This window comes from Pezoporus flaviventris, unplaced genomic scaffold (assembly GCF_033815535.1).
Source record: "Pezoporus flaviventris isolate CSIRO_AGI_PZ_B2104156 unplaced genomic scaffold, CSIRO_AGI_Pfla_v1 ptg000001l, whole genome shotgun sequence".
NCBI lineage: Eukaryota > Metazoa > Chordata > Aves > Psittaciformes > Psittacidae > Pezoporus > Pezoporus flaviventris.
The window spans coordinates 35,969,618-35,986,601 of record NW_026892549.1 but is presented as its reverse complement, the minus strand read 5'-3'; the positions used below and the strand labels follow the sequence as shown (position 1 = coordinate 35,986,601).

The window sequence follows — 16,984 nt, the reverse complement described above, 5'->3', positions numbered from 1 at the left end:
GATCAGCCAGATGCAGTTGTAAACTGCCATCCCTATCTTGCTCAGATACAGGATCAAGTGGTGCTGTGACAGATCACCTCCTTATCACCCCCAAAATACAAAGTCCTAGTGGTGTCCCAAGAGGGAGAGGAGTGACACATTTACAAGTTCAACCACCAGAAACTATGTCTCCCTCTCTGTGCTGCTGAAGTAACATTCAAGACAGCATTTAGTGCCATGCCTTCCATTATTCATAAATAGATGCCAATATAATCAACACAGTCTCAGTGCTGTATTCAGATTAAGTCAGCTTTTTGAATCCACTCCAAAATTTGGAATATTTGAAGTAGCCCAAGGGAGAAAGATTAGCAAGGAGAGAATATGTGAGGTAGTCAAGGGTGCTTTTTTGTAGAAGATAAATGAAATTAATATGTGGAACAAAATTAGAGCAAGAAATCACAATACTCAAGAGAAAATTAGTGTACCGCTCTACTTTCCTCTCAATCTGTGCATATAATTCCAATTATAACCATTGGGAGCTATTGCAATAGCACATTTCAAGGGGAAATTGTACTTATGCATCTTCAAAAGGATAAATGGATCTATTTAAAGGCAGTAAAAAAAGATACTTAGATTACAATCCTTTACTGTTATTTTATTCCTGCAAACAAAAGCTGTTCCTTTCATATTCCTCACTTCCTTGTGGGTATCCAATAATGCCAAAGCTAGTCAAAAAAATTACATGTCTATCTCTTCTCAGGCCAGTTTAAATAGGAAGAGTTCTTTTGATCAGAAAAGATGCAGTACTACTAAAGGATGCAGCTTCCAATCCTACTTGATACAAACATCATGCAGCTAGATAACTGACTGGGATTTTGACCCCACAACACTGAAAGCAACTGGGGAAACATGCAAGAAAAGCACTACTGAAAGTCATGTTGTTCCCATTGGGTTGTTATGAGCCTCACCTCTGCACAGCTTAATTTTGAACAGACAGCTTTATTTATATCCTTTACAAAATTTTGTATCTTGATATTCGAAATCTTGCCAAAACAATTAGCTTTATTTAACACTTTAAATACAAACATTGGGAAAACAAAATCATACTTGACTTTTTAAAGCATCATCATCTTAGTTTTAAATAATTTTAAAGTATTAGCATTACATTTTTAACAACTTGTTGCTGTTTATAGATCTCCCTGCTACCTCTGTAGAAATGTGGTCCATATCCACATCCCCAGCCAGTTTCTTCTGTCTTTGACAAAAAGATCTGTTTCTCATCTTTATTTTAGCCATATACCATTCCTAGTCTGGCATGTTCAGTCAAGAATTCGAATGGTGCAAATAGCTACTGCTGCTAGGAAATAAGTCTGGCACCAGATGGAGCAATCACATAACTCTACTTTTAGCACAGTTGCACTAACATTAAGATTCAACAAAGTGCTGTTCTTCAGAATTTTGGTTTAAATCACCTTTCTTCACTTCCTCAACCTTTGTTGTATTAATGTGTCAGCTGAAGTCATCTACCCCTGTCAGGTCTGTCATCTGTACCTAATGTGACAGTTTGTTTTAGGTACATAGAGACTTCTTAAACAAATTAGGATTCTCCTCTACATTAAAACCTAGAAGCTGTTTGCTTTTCTTTGCTATCTAACATTGAACTGTCATTGCAATCTCCACTACTGCACAGTTAACATCTTTTGTGAAGTGTACTGAAATATCTTGGCTTGCCAGAAGAATTAAGTTATAGGTTTACAGAAACACATTCTGTTTGAGACATCTGGAATCCACGAGTTCAGGTTATAAAAAGCATAGTTTGCATCCAGGCATTACTTCTAAAACAGTAAAAACTTGAGAGGTAAATGTGAATTAAAAGAATTCCGAATTACTTTCCTGCTTAGGTAATTCTGTTAATTTGTAAAAAATCCCCCTAAAAATTGCACACCTAAGATATTGTCATGCAATAAATTTATCCACACTTCTAAACTGTGATTTCCTGTTAACAGTAATTTATCAAGAAAATGAAAACTTTTTTGTTGTATACAACTGTGTTGCCATGCACACAAAACTAATGCTGGAGGAAAATTTGCACTTCATAGCTTTTGCCAATTCACATGGATTCACGTGATTTAATTTAAAAGATCTATTTGGTAGTCAGAAAGCTCTTTTCACTGTCAGCAAACACTCACCTTGCTAAAGTCAACAGTGCTGTTTTCTCTGCTCACATCATTTTTGTTTTCAATACAGGCTGGAGCAGACTGTGGGGAAACAATCTGACCTGCTAAAAAAAGTACCATTATTACAGACTACTAACAATTACTTCAATAAATAAAGCAACATCCAATTTGTTAAAGACCTACATACATTTCATATCACATGTATATGAAGCATCCAAACATGGCATTTTAATTAAATACTTACTGAGAACAGCACATTCTCAAAATACAGAGCATTCATCATGTGCAGTTAGAAATGGGAGAATGTCATTTTAAAAATGTAAAAGATACTCTTTAATATATTGGAAGACAAGCTTTCTATGCCAATTAAAGGTCATGATTTTTAAGATATTACATTTGATGAAAGTCCCACTATTCACATGGGTTTCTTAGCAATTTCAGGAGCTGCCAATTTTGGATAATCTCTGTCTACAAGAATACTCCTCACTGAATAAAACAGGATTATTAGTTTTCATAAATTCACTCATAATAATGCCCTGTTTATACCAACAGCTACAAAACCCAGCATAAAAATGGGCTGCTATAAAAACAGATGTATTGGAAATCAAGATGATTTGAAAACTCGGTATTGAACAATGTGATTATTGTCTTGTGTAAAACAAATGTTTCAGCAAATACATTTTCAAAAAATTCCAGTGAGGCTTTAGTACTTTGTAGAAGTTTTAAAAATATCTCAAGATGAGAAGCGGTTAAACATGCCTCAATCTCATAAGCAAACGGTAAAGCCTTTTGACCAATATATTCTCCCAGCAAAAGCTCAAAAACAGGATTAAGCAACAAGTATATGTCACACAAAGCATATTTTTACTTCATGCCAACATTGCCCCCGTCCGCAGTCACAGGCCACCATCCACACACTAAGGGCACACAAACCCCGCAGGTGGACCATTCCCTGCTTGCCTGCACTCTTCCTCCCTCCCTGGCATGGCAGGAACCGTGCACAGCTCTGAACACCACAACAAAGTACAGGAAAAAGTACTAAATATGTGAGCCAACTATCTCTTACTGCCCTAACGCATACCCAGGAATAACTACAGAGTCCAACTGGCCCAGAGTCAGGATCTCGTGCCCAGCATATATTTGTTTCCATAGCAAATAAAGTCTCTCATATGACTGAGAAATGATGATGTGAAAACATTGGTTCTGGTGAAAATCAACCTAAACTTGCACAGTAACTAAGACCATATGTTCACAATACTTGAAGACAGTCAGAAAGTCCTCAGCTAGGCATGTCGTCTGGGCAATTCAAAAAGCCATGGTGTGTCCCCTCACACCACTGCAAACACATGCTTTCAGTTCAAGCATGTCCTCAGCCACAAACAGGAAACAGAACACTGGATCCAGTCTAAACAGGACCAGAAACTTGCAAGAGGCTCTCAGCCACTGCTAAATTCCTTAACTATCCAGCTTCTGTCACAGCTGAGCACTACGGTATCCTTGTTTAAGCTGGTCATGAATTCCCAGTTGTATCACTTGCTCAGGGAAAAGGTTTGTTTTCATGAAAATCAACATCTCGTTTTCCACTATGCAAATCTCCCATAACACAAAACAGTTTTCAGACCCTTGTGCTGCGTCTTGGTAGCATAGCCAGAGATATTTCACTTTGATTAAGAAGTACAGGAAAAAAATGTTTTCAAATGTATTGCTAGGAATCTTATTTTTAAATGTATCAATCTTAAAAATGCAAATAGTCCAATTTCTGATCCAGGACAAAGACAGATCACAGCAGGAACAGAAATTACGGCTTTTGTTCAGCACTACAGTGAAATAAACAGAGAATGGTAAAAAAAAGCAGACATGACAAGCATGTTAAACTAACCAAGTAGACAAAAATATGTCAGGATTAGAATTTACATATGGCAAGAACAAAGGACTGATTTCAGAAAGCACCATATTAATGTAACTTAAAGGAGTTCACATTAAAAGACTTAATTCCTTAATGTCACAAGATACAACTTTTGTAAATCTGAAGCTAGAAATTATTAAATATGCAAGATGCCTATAAACGGTCATTCAATTTGCCTTTTAATTAGAACGTAAAGAAAAACACTGAGCTCTATCACTGTTACACCATCACCTTTACATTATGTATCTCCATACACTAATTCACACTGTAATTTTTTCTGTATTGTTTATTTAGCAGATTTAGGATTACTTTTACAGAAATAATCCTGTATAACTATTAAAAATAATTAACACAAAAATTTTATTTCAGTACCACTCTGAAAATTTAAAGAATATTAAAAAAAAAACACCAAACTTTCCACTAATTCTAAAAGAGAAGTCTTTAAAATGCTCAGGGAAAATTCCTCCCTTATCTTACTCCCAGAAAACTGTAAATGTAGTAATACTAGTCCTTCTTAACTCTTAACTTCTTCCTTTTACACACTCCTCCATATTTTAGGATCTATATAAAGAGAAATACTTGTAATAATTACTAATACTAATGTACATACTATATTATAAAGATGTTACAAGAAAGCAACAGAAATAGTAGTTCATTATCTTTCTGCTGCTAATTAGAGATTTACATTTATACTTCTTTTTTCTGGAACCAAAATCTCAAGAAAATGAGAGCAGGGATATCTGCCAGGGAGATAAAAATATTGACCAACAAAGGAGTCAGAGCATGGACCACCTGTTACGAATACTGAAACTTTAACATCATAATTGGAGGTGTCAAAAGCCTCTAAGCAATTAGCATAACAGTCCAAAGGCTAGCTTTTAAACATTGTGTCCACTTTTCTTTTAGGAGAAAAACATGTAAAAATATACATGGTAGGAAATAAAAGCCACAACCAGTAAGTATGTGAAGTTTATAAGAATAGCATATGTTCTTATTCTGTGCCAACAGAAGACCTCAAACTTTGATTTACCCATATGCTGGAGTAATCCGAAAGAACATGAGTTTTACCTTGAGGCAGTAAGAGACGTTTAAATAGCTCTGGATCTTGAGACAGCTTTCTGAATCTTGGAACAAGAAGTTTGGGGGGCTTACTGTATTGAATATCAAACAAAATACACGGTAGAGAAGACAGGTAATTTTACTTTTCACATGACAGACACGGAGACAGTTTTTTAAAGAGCATCTTAAACTGCAGGAATGTGTTTCTTGTGCAACAGTAAAGTCAGTAAAATATGAATCTGGAACTAGGTTTCTGCATGGCCCTTCATCAGAAAAGTTAACACTAAAAGTACTGGTTTTTTTGAGACAGTTTTGCTCCTATACACATATAGTTTACTAAATGTCTATATATTTTGCACTACGTAGTAGGTAAATGCTATGGTGACCCACTTCCTAGCAGCAGGACTGCAATGCTACATGGTTGGTTTTATATTGGGTAGCTTCCTCTACTTTTGATTAATGAAGTCATAAAAATTCATAATTTAATTTTATGTATACTTTCATACTGACTTAAAGGAGGTATCTTTGGGGTGAATACTGTGAAGCACATGAGTAACTTTCAATGGGTTAGGACCAGAATCACACTGATGACAACCTAGTGAACACTGGCACCACTATGCTAGACTGGCTTTCCAAAGTCATTAAAAACACTCAGTTTGCTAAAGTATGTTGGTAATTATAGATGTGCTTTATTTTCAAGCCCCTTTTAATTTCAGGAACTGATTTTTTTTTCCTCTGAATTAAGGACACAGTTTTTGGCACCACGATGGTCCCAAGAAGAAACAATCAATTCAAGATATATGTGAATGGAGAGCTATCACATCATATATAGACTACAACAAACCAACCTACTAACCAAACCAAACAACAAAAAACATTTCTTCTCTGATTTCCACCAAAATGTCAGCAGTCACCGCAGCATCAAACTGTCTCTGGAATACAGGTATACTGAATCCATGTTTTCTCCAAATTTAACCTTTATGATATAGGAGCTTTCAAAGCACTATGTGCAAAAAAAAATTATTAAACAAACAAAAAAAACCCACCACCAAACCCTAGCTAGGCTTGAAATACCTGCTCTGAAAAAAAATACTTACAATGGTTTCTTACTTCTTTGAGTCATCAATATAGGGTTTAAGCTGGTAAGAATGGTGAGGGCATAAACTATCAAACTCTAAGAGTAAATAAGAGCAACAACAGCCTTGCCATTTATTAAGCTCTTCCATGCCCTGTCTCTGCTAGTTCTATTCCATCTCTATTGAACAAAATTTATTTACGCATTGTATGGGGTAAATACAGTATTTAAGAGTGCAATGTAGTACTTTGAGTCCTTATAAATCTAAAGTTTAAAAACCTTGATTTATCCTGTAGTCCATATAGATAAAGCATCTGAAGAGCTGCGTTCTTTGAGAATCCATCAAAGAGCCACAGAGTTTTGAAAGTATCAGTCAAACAAATGAACAATGCGGTGCCATTGAAATATTCAGCCGCTAAACAAAGGAACTTAATACCTAACAGAAAACCACACCAAAATGGGTGCTAAAGCTTATGTATGTATTAAAAGGCCAGTATCAGAACAGTTTTTAAAATTGTATTTTCAACTGTATACATAAAAAAGAGTGGTTGTTGGGTTTTTTTTTTTCAGATAATGAGGAATCACCAGAGCTTTGACAAGAGCAAGAATTCACATAAAAATATTATATCCTGCAAAGCCAAGCCACTTAAAAATTGCAATCCATCAAAATAAGGTTAATATTTGTTACACTAATAGAAGTTTGCATTTGATGACAGGTACCACATTTTGAGACTATGAGTCCAGCTGAAAAAAAACCCAGAAAATTAATCTCAGCAAATCAATGTCACATGCAACATACTATTAGCTCCCTAAAACTTAAAGCTCAAGACACTCAACTATGTCTACTGTATTTATTAATCAAAACCCAAGAGGCATCTAGAATGCCAATGACAGACAAGAAGAACAATTTATTCAGATACAAATCAAGGTTAACAGGAACAAACTGGCTGCAACTGACACACCAAAGGAAACTGAATCAGAAAATAAGCTGCTTATTTTTCTAGACTATATGGATTCCTTTCCATTTAGAAAAAAAAAATCTTATTTGCAAGTCAGCTATTACAATCTTCAGTCCAGCGCAGGGCAACTAAGACGATTAAGGGAGTGGAGCATCTCCCTTATGAGGAAAGACTGAGGGAGCTGGGTCTCTATAGTTTGGAGGAGACTGAGGGGTGACCTTATTAGTGTATATAAATCTATAAAGGGGGAGTGTCACGAGGATGGAGCCAGGCTCTACTCAGTGGCAAACAATGATAGGACAAGGGGTAATGGGTACAAACTGGAACACAAGAGGTTCCACTTAAACTTGAGAAGAAACTTCTTCTCAGTGAGGGTGACGGAACACTGGAACAGGCTGCCCAGGGAGGTTGTGGAGTCTCCTTCCCTGGAGACATTCAAAACCCGCCTGGACACATTCCTGCGTAACATTATCTAGGTGTTCCTGCTCCGGCAGGGGGTATTGGACTAGATGATCTTTCGAGGTCCCTTCCAATCTCTAGCATACTGTGATACTGTGTGATACTTACTAATGATACATAATTTAAGAGATTTTACAAGAGAAGTTTTACAAATTGATGCAAGAAAATGAATTTACAAAGAAATGGCATTTTTTCCCCCAAACTCATCACTCCACACAAGCTTCTCTTAAGCGTGCTACAGCTGCTGACAAAGGCCTGAGGTATTTTTTCACTATTTATCACTAGACCAAGAAGTTGCATGCTCAAGAAACTGCAATGAAAACATGGGTCTAACATTTGAAATAACCTGAAGCCCAGGCAAGAATAGGTATTTATACTACCTCTGAACCTTCAGGGAGTTTAGAGAACCCAAAGGATAGGAGATGAAGGAGATACAGAGATGAGCCTGTTAGAGACAGACACAATAAAGACGGCAAAATAAAGAAATGCAAAGGTGAACGATACTGGTTTATATGTACACATTTTATCATGGGAACAAGGAAATGTAGAGAAAGAAATAATAAATATCCAATGAAAATGTTTGTAAATATAAGTTACATATTTTAGTACCAAAACCTGTGGATAAGACAAGTTGATTAACTTATATACATTTGAGAATAATATAAAAGAAGAAATAGATCATTAGCCAATTTAAGCTAGAATTAACTATCTTTGAGTTTGCCTTGTCTTCAAGGAAATCTCTTCAAGCAATCCACCTGATCCAGATCCAATATTGCCAGAAAACTTGGGTACATATATGACATTTGTTGTGACTTATTTCCAAAAAAAGGAAAACTGTCACAAACCTAGCAATGCCTCCCCCTACCCTTTTCATATGGCTCCAAGTAATGTCCATCTGTCTCCACATGGTACTACTGACATCAGAGTTTTACATGCTGTAAACTAGCTCTGAGCTGTGGCATAAATGCTTGAACTGTATTTTACTAGAGATCATAAAACTGAGGAAAGTAACAAACACCATCACATAACTGGTAATACAGATTTATTGAGATACTAATGTGTACTGTCCAAAATTAGCCACTGAAGCTTAGTCTTAAACACCTCCATGTGTGCTCATACTGCCATAAAACAATGAAGAAGGCCAGACCAGCCCATCATGCTAACTGAAACAACTGGGAAAAGGCTTGAAAAAGAGCATCTCTAAATGAACTGCCCCTGCCGCTCATGGTGTTAACTCTGAAATCACAAATTTAATATACCATTGCTTTCTTCAAGCAATTTGGTGTATCAATAAACCTTGGAATTTCAGAATTTCTCAAAATCAGACATCATATGTGGCAAAATGTAATTTTTACACTAATAATGTGTCTGCTCTGACACCAAAGGAGGAAACACAGTTATAAACAGCATATGTACGGAACAGAAAACAGGCACATGCTCATATTATAGATAAAGAACACTTCAGCAAGGTTCATGGACATACAATTTACAAGTCACTTATCCTGCCGTGCTCCTCTCCCCTGGTTACTTCCTCTTTGATTTTAATTATCAAAAAGTCTGTTAGAATTCCTCCCTTACATATATATACATACACACATACTCTGAAGTTTAGACTAGAAGTGAAACAGCCAATCAAAAAAGCTAAAATATTTACATGATGCAAACTTCTTTTTCTAACTACATTTTCATCAAACCAGCTACTTTTTGATGCCACACACACTTATAAAAGGAGAAAGGCTTATGAAATCATTTTAGCACTCTTCCAACAACAGAAAGTTGTAATTTGCAATTGTCTTTGGCTTTTTAGACCATCATGTGAGAATTTACCGACACAGCTCTCAGGTTTCACAGTAAAAAAACCTATTGATCTCAATTAAAATTGCTTTACAAACCAAACTTTTCAAAGTTTACTAATGACAAATATTCATATTTTACCTGCTTTTTACAGTATTCATGCTAAAATTACTTGTCACCCTCTATTTTGGGTATTTGGTGTCAAATTAGACTTAAAAAAAAAAAAATTTTGCTGCTTTTATGCCAAATTTGACTGTCGGTTTTTACTGGAACATCAAAAGCAGGCTTTTAATTCTCACAGTTTTGATGCTTAATGAAAAGTGAAAGTTAAACACAGCATGGCAGCATTAAAAATGCATGGTAAATCCATAGCACCCTGACATCTTAGCCCTGCAGAGGATGTGAAGAAAAGCCATTGTAAACAAAAGATAATACTACTAAATACAAAGCAAATTAATTAGATGGTCTGACACACTCTTAAACAAAGAAAAGATGGAGGGAGAACATATGTACAACTATCTTCCAGCAAAGATATCACAGTGGTCTGTCAGCAGCACAACCATATATTGAATTTAAGTTTACGTGTTTGTTTTCAGGCCTTGCTCCTGACTATCTGAAGATTGATACATTGATTAGCTGCTATAGTCCAGAACTTGGACAAAGAAGGGGTTTTGCATCCTCAGCTGTACCATACAAAGCAGATGGCAAAGACTTTTGGCTCTGAATCACCTATTGTACACACTGCAGACTGCTAAAGATGGTTATTAGTTAAACTCTGAACACTAAACCCGAATTTAACCCAACTCAGTTCCAGAAATAATGTCCAAGTTCCCCTGCCTAATTTCAACAGGGACAAGCAACTGGCCCACCTAAAGCTCCTGGCATTTGCCATTTCTGAGAACTCTGATCTCCGATAGCGGTGAACTGAGCTGTAAGCTTATCAGTAGTACCTGAGATGATCTGGTTTTCTCTCTGCAGTCTTCTAGGTATTAAGCTTCTCATTCAGAAAATAGGAGCAATACAATATTTTACTATTTTAATGCATTTTTATATTAAAATGAGAGAACAATATTGCCACTGTTTGCAATATATGGAACATTTTACATTCATACATTCTACATAATGTTTGTGCACAAATGGGAGTAAGCAGACTAAAATTATGCCTTCATTGCATTTTACCAGTTTGTCCTTAGGTAACAAAGATGTGAGTCTCAGCTCACTCTTGACAATACAATGTGTTTATATCCTTTTGCTTTGCTTTCTTTTATGCATATTTAGCTGATTTTTCTTTTGCTTTCACCTGATCCAAAGTTATATTTTAACAAATCTTATATGTATTATTATGAGAGGCTTGTACAGGCATCCCATAGCAATCTAAAGAGAAATATATAGCTGCAGTGAGCGTAACACTGCAGCTGAACTCTTAGCATTTGGGTCATGAGGCAATGGCAGAAGATCAGAAACCTCGCAGCTACCTCTGGTCAAGTTTCTAAGAACAGCAGAGTTCCTGAAAACAGAGCATTTCAGCATAGAATCATGCATAATTTATATAACATGTACTACAGCAAGTTACTCAGGGTAAAGAAAGAAGTTAGAATATGCCAGAAAAGGTAGCACTCAGTGTGCCTGAAATTAAGCAGCTCTCCAGATCCATCCCTTTCCCCACTCCTTTAACCCTGGTTTAGCGAGGCAATAGTTGCTACTCCATCCCATGTCCTGCTTGTTTGCTGCTGTCCTGAAGAGAAAAAATTGCGATTCCTTTTAAGAACAAAAACTTGGACTGAATATTCCTCTTCTAAACCTAATGCTAATTTTAGTACAATTCAGGCAAATAAAATAAGAATCAGAATTTTAATGTAACAGGGTAATGAATGGCAAAAGAGAAGCTTAAAATAACCCAAGCCCTCTTTGCTTTATTACAGGGCCATCACCTGTTTTGAAAAGGCCAATGCAGAAGATTGCCAAACATGCATTAGCACTTAAAGGATGCAAGCAGAAGAGGAATGCTTTAAACTGATTAAAAAACATCCATGTCCAAAAAGACTGGGTTTGGAACTGTTCACAGTATTTTAGATAAAATGCTGATTCACCTTTATATAAATTTTCCTAAAAAAATTTAGATTTGTACTGTTTAAGGTGCATTTAATTTAAACTAACATAGTGAAAGTGACCAAGTGATTCTTTTATCCTGGGGTTTGAGTGCTCCTAGGTATCTCTACATATGCATGTGAACTAGAATTCAGTGATTTTTCATCTTGCACAATAAGCACAGACAAACAAAAACCAGTAAGAATGTGCCTCCTTACCTACAGAATCACTTAACCACTGAATATATAAAATTAGTGTGCTTAATATGGACTTAGCTGTTGTCCAGAATCTACTCCGGGTGGAATCAGATACAAGATTTAAAGGTTCCCTGAAGAAACTTACGCTAAAGGAAACGTTTCTGTAGAGAACTGCTGCATCAGCTCCACTAACAGTCAGAAAAAACTGAGCTTATGATACTTGCTTGCCCTAAGGGGTCTTTTTAAGGAGATCTGCTGCTAATTTGTTACATAAGATTTAGTGCAAAAAGCTTATGGAATGCAAGTTTCCATCTTGCATTTTGTGCAAATTGAGAAATAGGAATATTATAGCACTTTAAATTTCTCCTGAATATTTGTTTAAAGTCATCATTCATTCGCAACAATTGCACAAATCAACAGGAAAGTTGCCTTTAAAATGATGGATGTTCATCCTACTCGCTTTTACCCTTGTGCATCAATATACATGATCACACACATCCTAATAAATCATAAAATGATTTGGGTTGAAAAGGACCCTTTAAAGATCATCTAGTTCTAACGCCCTGCCATTGGGCAGGGACACCTTCCACTAGACCAGGTTGCTCAAAACTCCATTCAACCTGACCTTGAGCACTTCCAGGGATGGGGCATCCACAACTTCTGTGGATAATCTGTTCCAATAAATAGTATTTTTTCTTTACTGTTAAAATGATATTTTGGCATAACCAATATGTTTCTATTTAACATCCTCTTCAGGTGAAATTATATGTTGCCTTTAGGTCTGAAAGTCTTCCCCTGGGAAGCAGCTAGATTCATAAGTACCTATTAAAACTTCACATGGCAATGACTGAAACAAATGGTCCTTCCTTGAAACCAAGATTAACTTTTATACCAACAGCCCCATCTTTCTACATCAGCTGCACTACTCTTTTCCCTTCCACCCCACACCTGACAGCACACAGCTGACTCTTGCACCCAGCACCTTTCCTCTGCTATGGTTCCTTCCTCACTCCCCACTTCCCAGGATAACAGGAGAGCTCAGTAGGGCCCTAAAGCAGAAAGACAGCAGAAGGGACTGAGATTTTGGTATAGCTAAGGTGATTTCTGGAATAAGAGTCACTATAGTCCAATGGTTTTCAGACAAAAGTGTTGTGGGTATTGTGATGATACTAGATACAGAGGCTCAGTAACACTGCAATGTGTAATTCCACTGAATTAATTGTAAATACTTGCAAAATTTGGCTGAAATTTTCGTAACACAGGCCCATGTTTATGAAAATAAGGAAGAGGCAATCAGAAATGATTTTTCATTATGATTAAACTATAGCAACAATACAGCTTATAAAGGCTTCTGTAAAAGCAAGAAATAAAAAGGTTAAGCCAATATTTTACTGCAGAACAACTCCACAAATGTGCTCTCTCATGTCCATGCACTTGATTTTTCAAAAACTGGTTTTCTGAAAGAATAAGGTATAGTTCTTGCAGCATCCATCTCACCAAAACTGTCATCTCGAAAATGTTCTTCTTATTTTCCAACCCCTCAAACTCAACTATGAAATCTGAAGCACCAGCTGAACACTAGGCTAATGCCACAGAAACTATTCCAACAATCCATTCCATTTTAACTAAATAGGTTCAGATAGTCAACAGAAGTAAAAAACAGTCATATCCCATTTCTGGCACTAATGGAACATGTCCACATGTCCAGAGCAACACTGAGCAAAGATACTCAAGCTCAATCTGAAGGATCACAGAGTTACTAGAGCACCACAAGTGCCCCTGAGCTCTGCTGCACCACAGGTAATGTGCCATGCCAATTATCCAGGAGAGAACGGCACACTAACAGAGCTACCTGCTTCCAACACCCGAGCTAGATCCCTTGAATATCTCTGCACAGCTCTGAATTGTGCAGGATACCTGAATTTCTAATTTAAACAGGTGTGTTACTTAATGCATTAGAGTAACAAGTCTCATGTAGCAGGTACCACTTTCACACAGTAGCTTTTCAGAGCAGAATCACGCCAAGTTCAAGCTTTGGGTACGAAGCACATGCAATACTCAACAGGTAGATATTACTGAAAGTCCAAAACACAAACTAAAGCAATGCATTACCATTTTTATCCATGGAATGAGGCTCCGATTGCTTCTTTCCAATATCAGCAAAGGATCTCACAATTGGGATCCTGTTACTCAGCTTCTTCTGGTTTTGATGGTGATGCTGTTTCAGTAATGCCTCGTGCACTCTGTGACGAACATCCTCGCTGAGCTGCCCAGAACCCACCTGCTGGTCCAGAATCATATCTGAAAACATACATAAACATGATAAAAGAGGGGAAAGTGGAAACACTTAAATTTTTCAATTACAATAATAAGAATTAGTCCTTTAACAAGACAAATTAAATGTTAAGTTTTATCTAGAAGTGTTGCACTCTCAGTAAAAATAAATAAATAAATAAATAGATAAATAAATAAGGTTACTATCAATGGAAAAAAGTCAAGCCCTCAAAAGATATGTAGTTCCCAAATTAAGGTCACCTATGTAGCTTTGAAGTCAGTCCCTAAGCGCTCTTTTTCCTTCTTTCCCCCGCCCCAAAAATAAATGCTACCCTATTTGCTGCAAAGGACTTGTACGCTGTCAGGAAACAACAGGAAACAACTTTTTTGTTCCCTTACACTTATCACAGCACATCACACTTTAGCTCTTTATTTCTTGTCACTATAATTACAATACTTTCAGTACAGTCTAAAGAAATTTCAGATAATACATGAAATTTTGCTGCATCATTTGCAAATACTTAATAGGATCTCATTCTACTGCCAGATGTACATGTTCTTGCAAGAGAATCATTACATAGAGGTGTGAGTGAAACAGATCCCCCTGCTAAGAAATTACAACCATTTTTGCAGTCCATCAGCAGAAAATATTCTTACTTATTCATATTCAAAACTACTGGTAAATATTTACATTATATATTTCAAATGGGAAAGAACCACTCAGAATTTTTCTGTGAATTATTATTTTGGGAAATCCTGCTAGCAACAGTAATAACGCTTAAGAGAAAAAGTAAGAAAAAAAAATCTGTACCAAAGCAAGTAAAACAGCAGCTAAGTACACACTGTCCTTGTACATCAATTTGAAGAAATGCACTGCACAAAAACAGTGATATAATAAGCTGAGTCAAAAACTCCTTGTACTGAAAATTCAGACACATCATGATTGTGTGCTGCAGTCAGATTCTTATCTGCCAGTAAACTCTGTGGGAAAGCAAGCAGAGCAGGGAGAAAAAAAAAGAAAAAGCAGATGCATCATCAGTAGAGACATAATTTGTCAGGTATTTGATAGTTGCCAAGAGCAAGGGAAAGGAAGAGAGATAATAAAAGGCACCCAACAATTATGCTGGTTAAAAGCAGAGTTTAATTGCTAACAGTCAACTGTGCCCTGTGCATACATTTATAAAACACAGCAGTTTTGCTGAATTCTCAATATCCACGTAACAAGCCAATACATCCTATACATAGGCTGCTTTAAGAGCTGAACAACAAATTTCACTTGCTATGTAGAGGCCACCAACAAATCTTACCTCTATGATCACACACACACACATAAAAAGAGAACATTAGGACCACAGATAAATTCAGCTGTCGGCAGATGCAAACATGAGAGATGTATGCACATCTCACAATGAACAGTAATGCAAAGGTTTTTGACACTGCCTTTGACTGTCTCCAGCAATTACATTCTGTGCAGTAGACAGAGCTGACCAAACAGCTAATACTGAAGAGTAGTACTTCCTTGTGGTATGCCTAAAGGAGTAAAACCTGTCTTCAGGGCGCTTCACCTGACTCTGAATGGAACTTTTATCTCCAGGGTCAACTCACCAGCAGGTCAATTACCTCTACACTGGCAGCCTAGACAAACACTGTTATGTTTCCATGACACTTGACTCTAATGGAAGAAATAGAGAGGCATAAAAGCAAGATGAGTGACAGAAAGCCAAAAAAGAAGGTAACACAAGTTTAAGAGAAAGTCTTCAGCAGATTTTTTTGTCAGGAGGAGCCAAGAATTTGCAAAACATGAGAAAAAGAAAAGAAAGCTCCAGCTCCAAGAAAAATGTTCATTTTCCTGCTCAACTCTACTGCCTCTTCAGGAACTGGCTTTGCCCTGAGGATAAGCCCATCTTCCCTTTAGACAGCCTTACTACATGAATTTTCATGTCACAGTTCCCAAAACAGGCCAGTACTTTCTGTAACATGAAAGGTGATCTCTAGAAGATAAAAATAAATAATACATACATAACTTAGGGCATATGTGCTAAAGCACAATTGAATTGATCCTCTCCCCACTCCTTTTAAATTCTGCTCACCAAAAGAAAAATTGTAGAAGATGCAAAACCAAAGATTACCTTCTTTGAGTCGCTCTAAGACAGAAATCAAAAGGAAGAGCTGAAAAAAACGACTCTAGAGCAGCCAAATTTAAAGTTGCAGTCATCACTTTGCTTACAGATCAATGTAACTCTACTAATATGGTGTCATTCCTGGAATTACATTTTCCATAGTAAATATTAAAACATATTAACTGCTGAGGATGATGTCAATATTTAAGATGATTCACTTGAGGAGACACAAAAGCCAGGAAAATCATATCCTTATCCTCTTTCTTGCCTAGATGCTCTGCTAGACTCATTAACAGTCACACAAGCCATGGAGCTAAGTGCCGGTGTGACTAACAATTTTTGTTTCCTGCAAAACTGAGAAGAAAGTGGCTTACCTTAAGTTTTCTCTTTTTTTTAAAAAAAAAACTTCCCCTCTACTTTAGCATCTCTGCCACATGTAAAAAGAGAAGATGCATTCAGATTTGGAAAGAGTGAAGACGTGTTTTCTTGCCTTGATACTCCCCTTCAGTTGTCATTCCTTTAATACAGACCCACTTGCAGTAGCAGCTGTAGGAGTTTAAATGCAGTCAAATTACTGCCAGATTGCTGTATTTTGACCATTTTTTCAAGACATGAACAGATGTGAATAATAATAAGAAAGACTGTCTCCTTCAGCACCTGTCATTATGGGATTCCACTTCAGTTTCTTCTCAAGTTTCTCAACATATCTTTTATAAGCCCAAGCACCTGCAATGTAGTGATAACACTCTTGATTGCAAAGATAAGCTTCAAAACAAGAGCAACACAGTTAAAGCCCAAAAGTAAATGGCAAACAGGAGCATTTTAAACATCTCCTTTTCAAAACAAACTCTATTTCCTTAATCATGTGAGAAGATTCTACATGGTCCCACCAGTTGA

General features: G+C 36.6%; 1 protein-coding gene across 8 annotated transcripts in view; it reads right to left on the bottom strand.

Annotated features, from left to right (window-relative positions):
• The window catches only part of SLC4A10 (solute carrier family 4 member 10), a 151,049-nt gene that overhangs the window by 42,225 nt on the left and 91,840 nt on the right, over positions 1–16,984 (bottom strand). For 7 of the 8 annotated variants that reach the window (XR_009743105.1, XR_009743103.1, XM_061451910.1 and 4 more), the window contains 2 exons: positions 13,806–13,994; positions 2,169–2,260 (listed from right to left, as the gene is read on the bottom strand). Coding sequence is in view for 6 of the 8 variants with exons in the window: in XM_061451910.1 (XP_061307894.1) it covers positions 2,169–2,260; positions 13,806–13,994 (281 nt within the window). In the remaining 2 variants the exon portion in view is untranslated. The remainder of the gene's footprint in view (positions 1–2,168; positions 2,261–13,805; positions 13,995–16,984) is intronic. The other variant, XM_061451881.1, reaches the window with a different exon arrangement.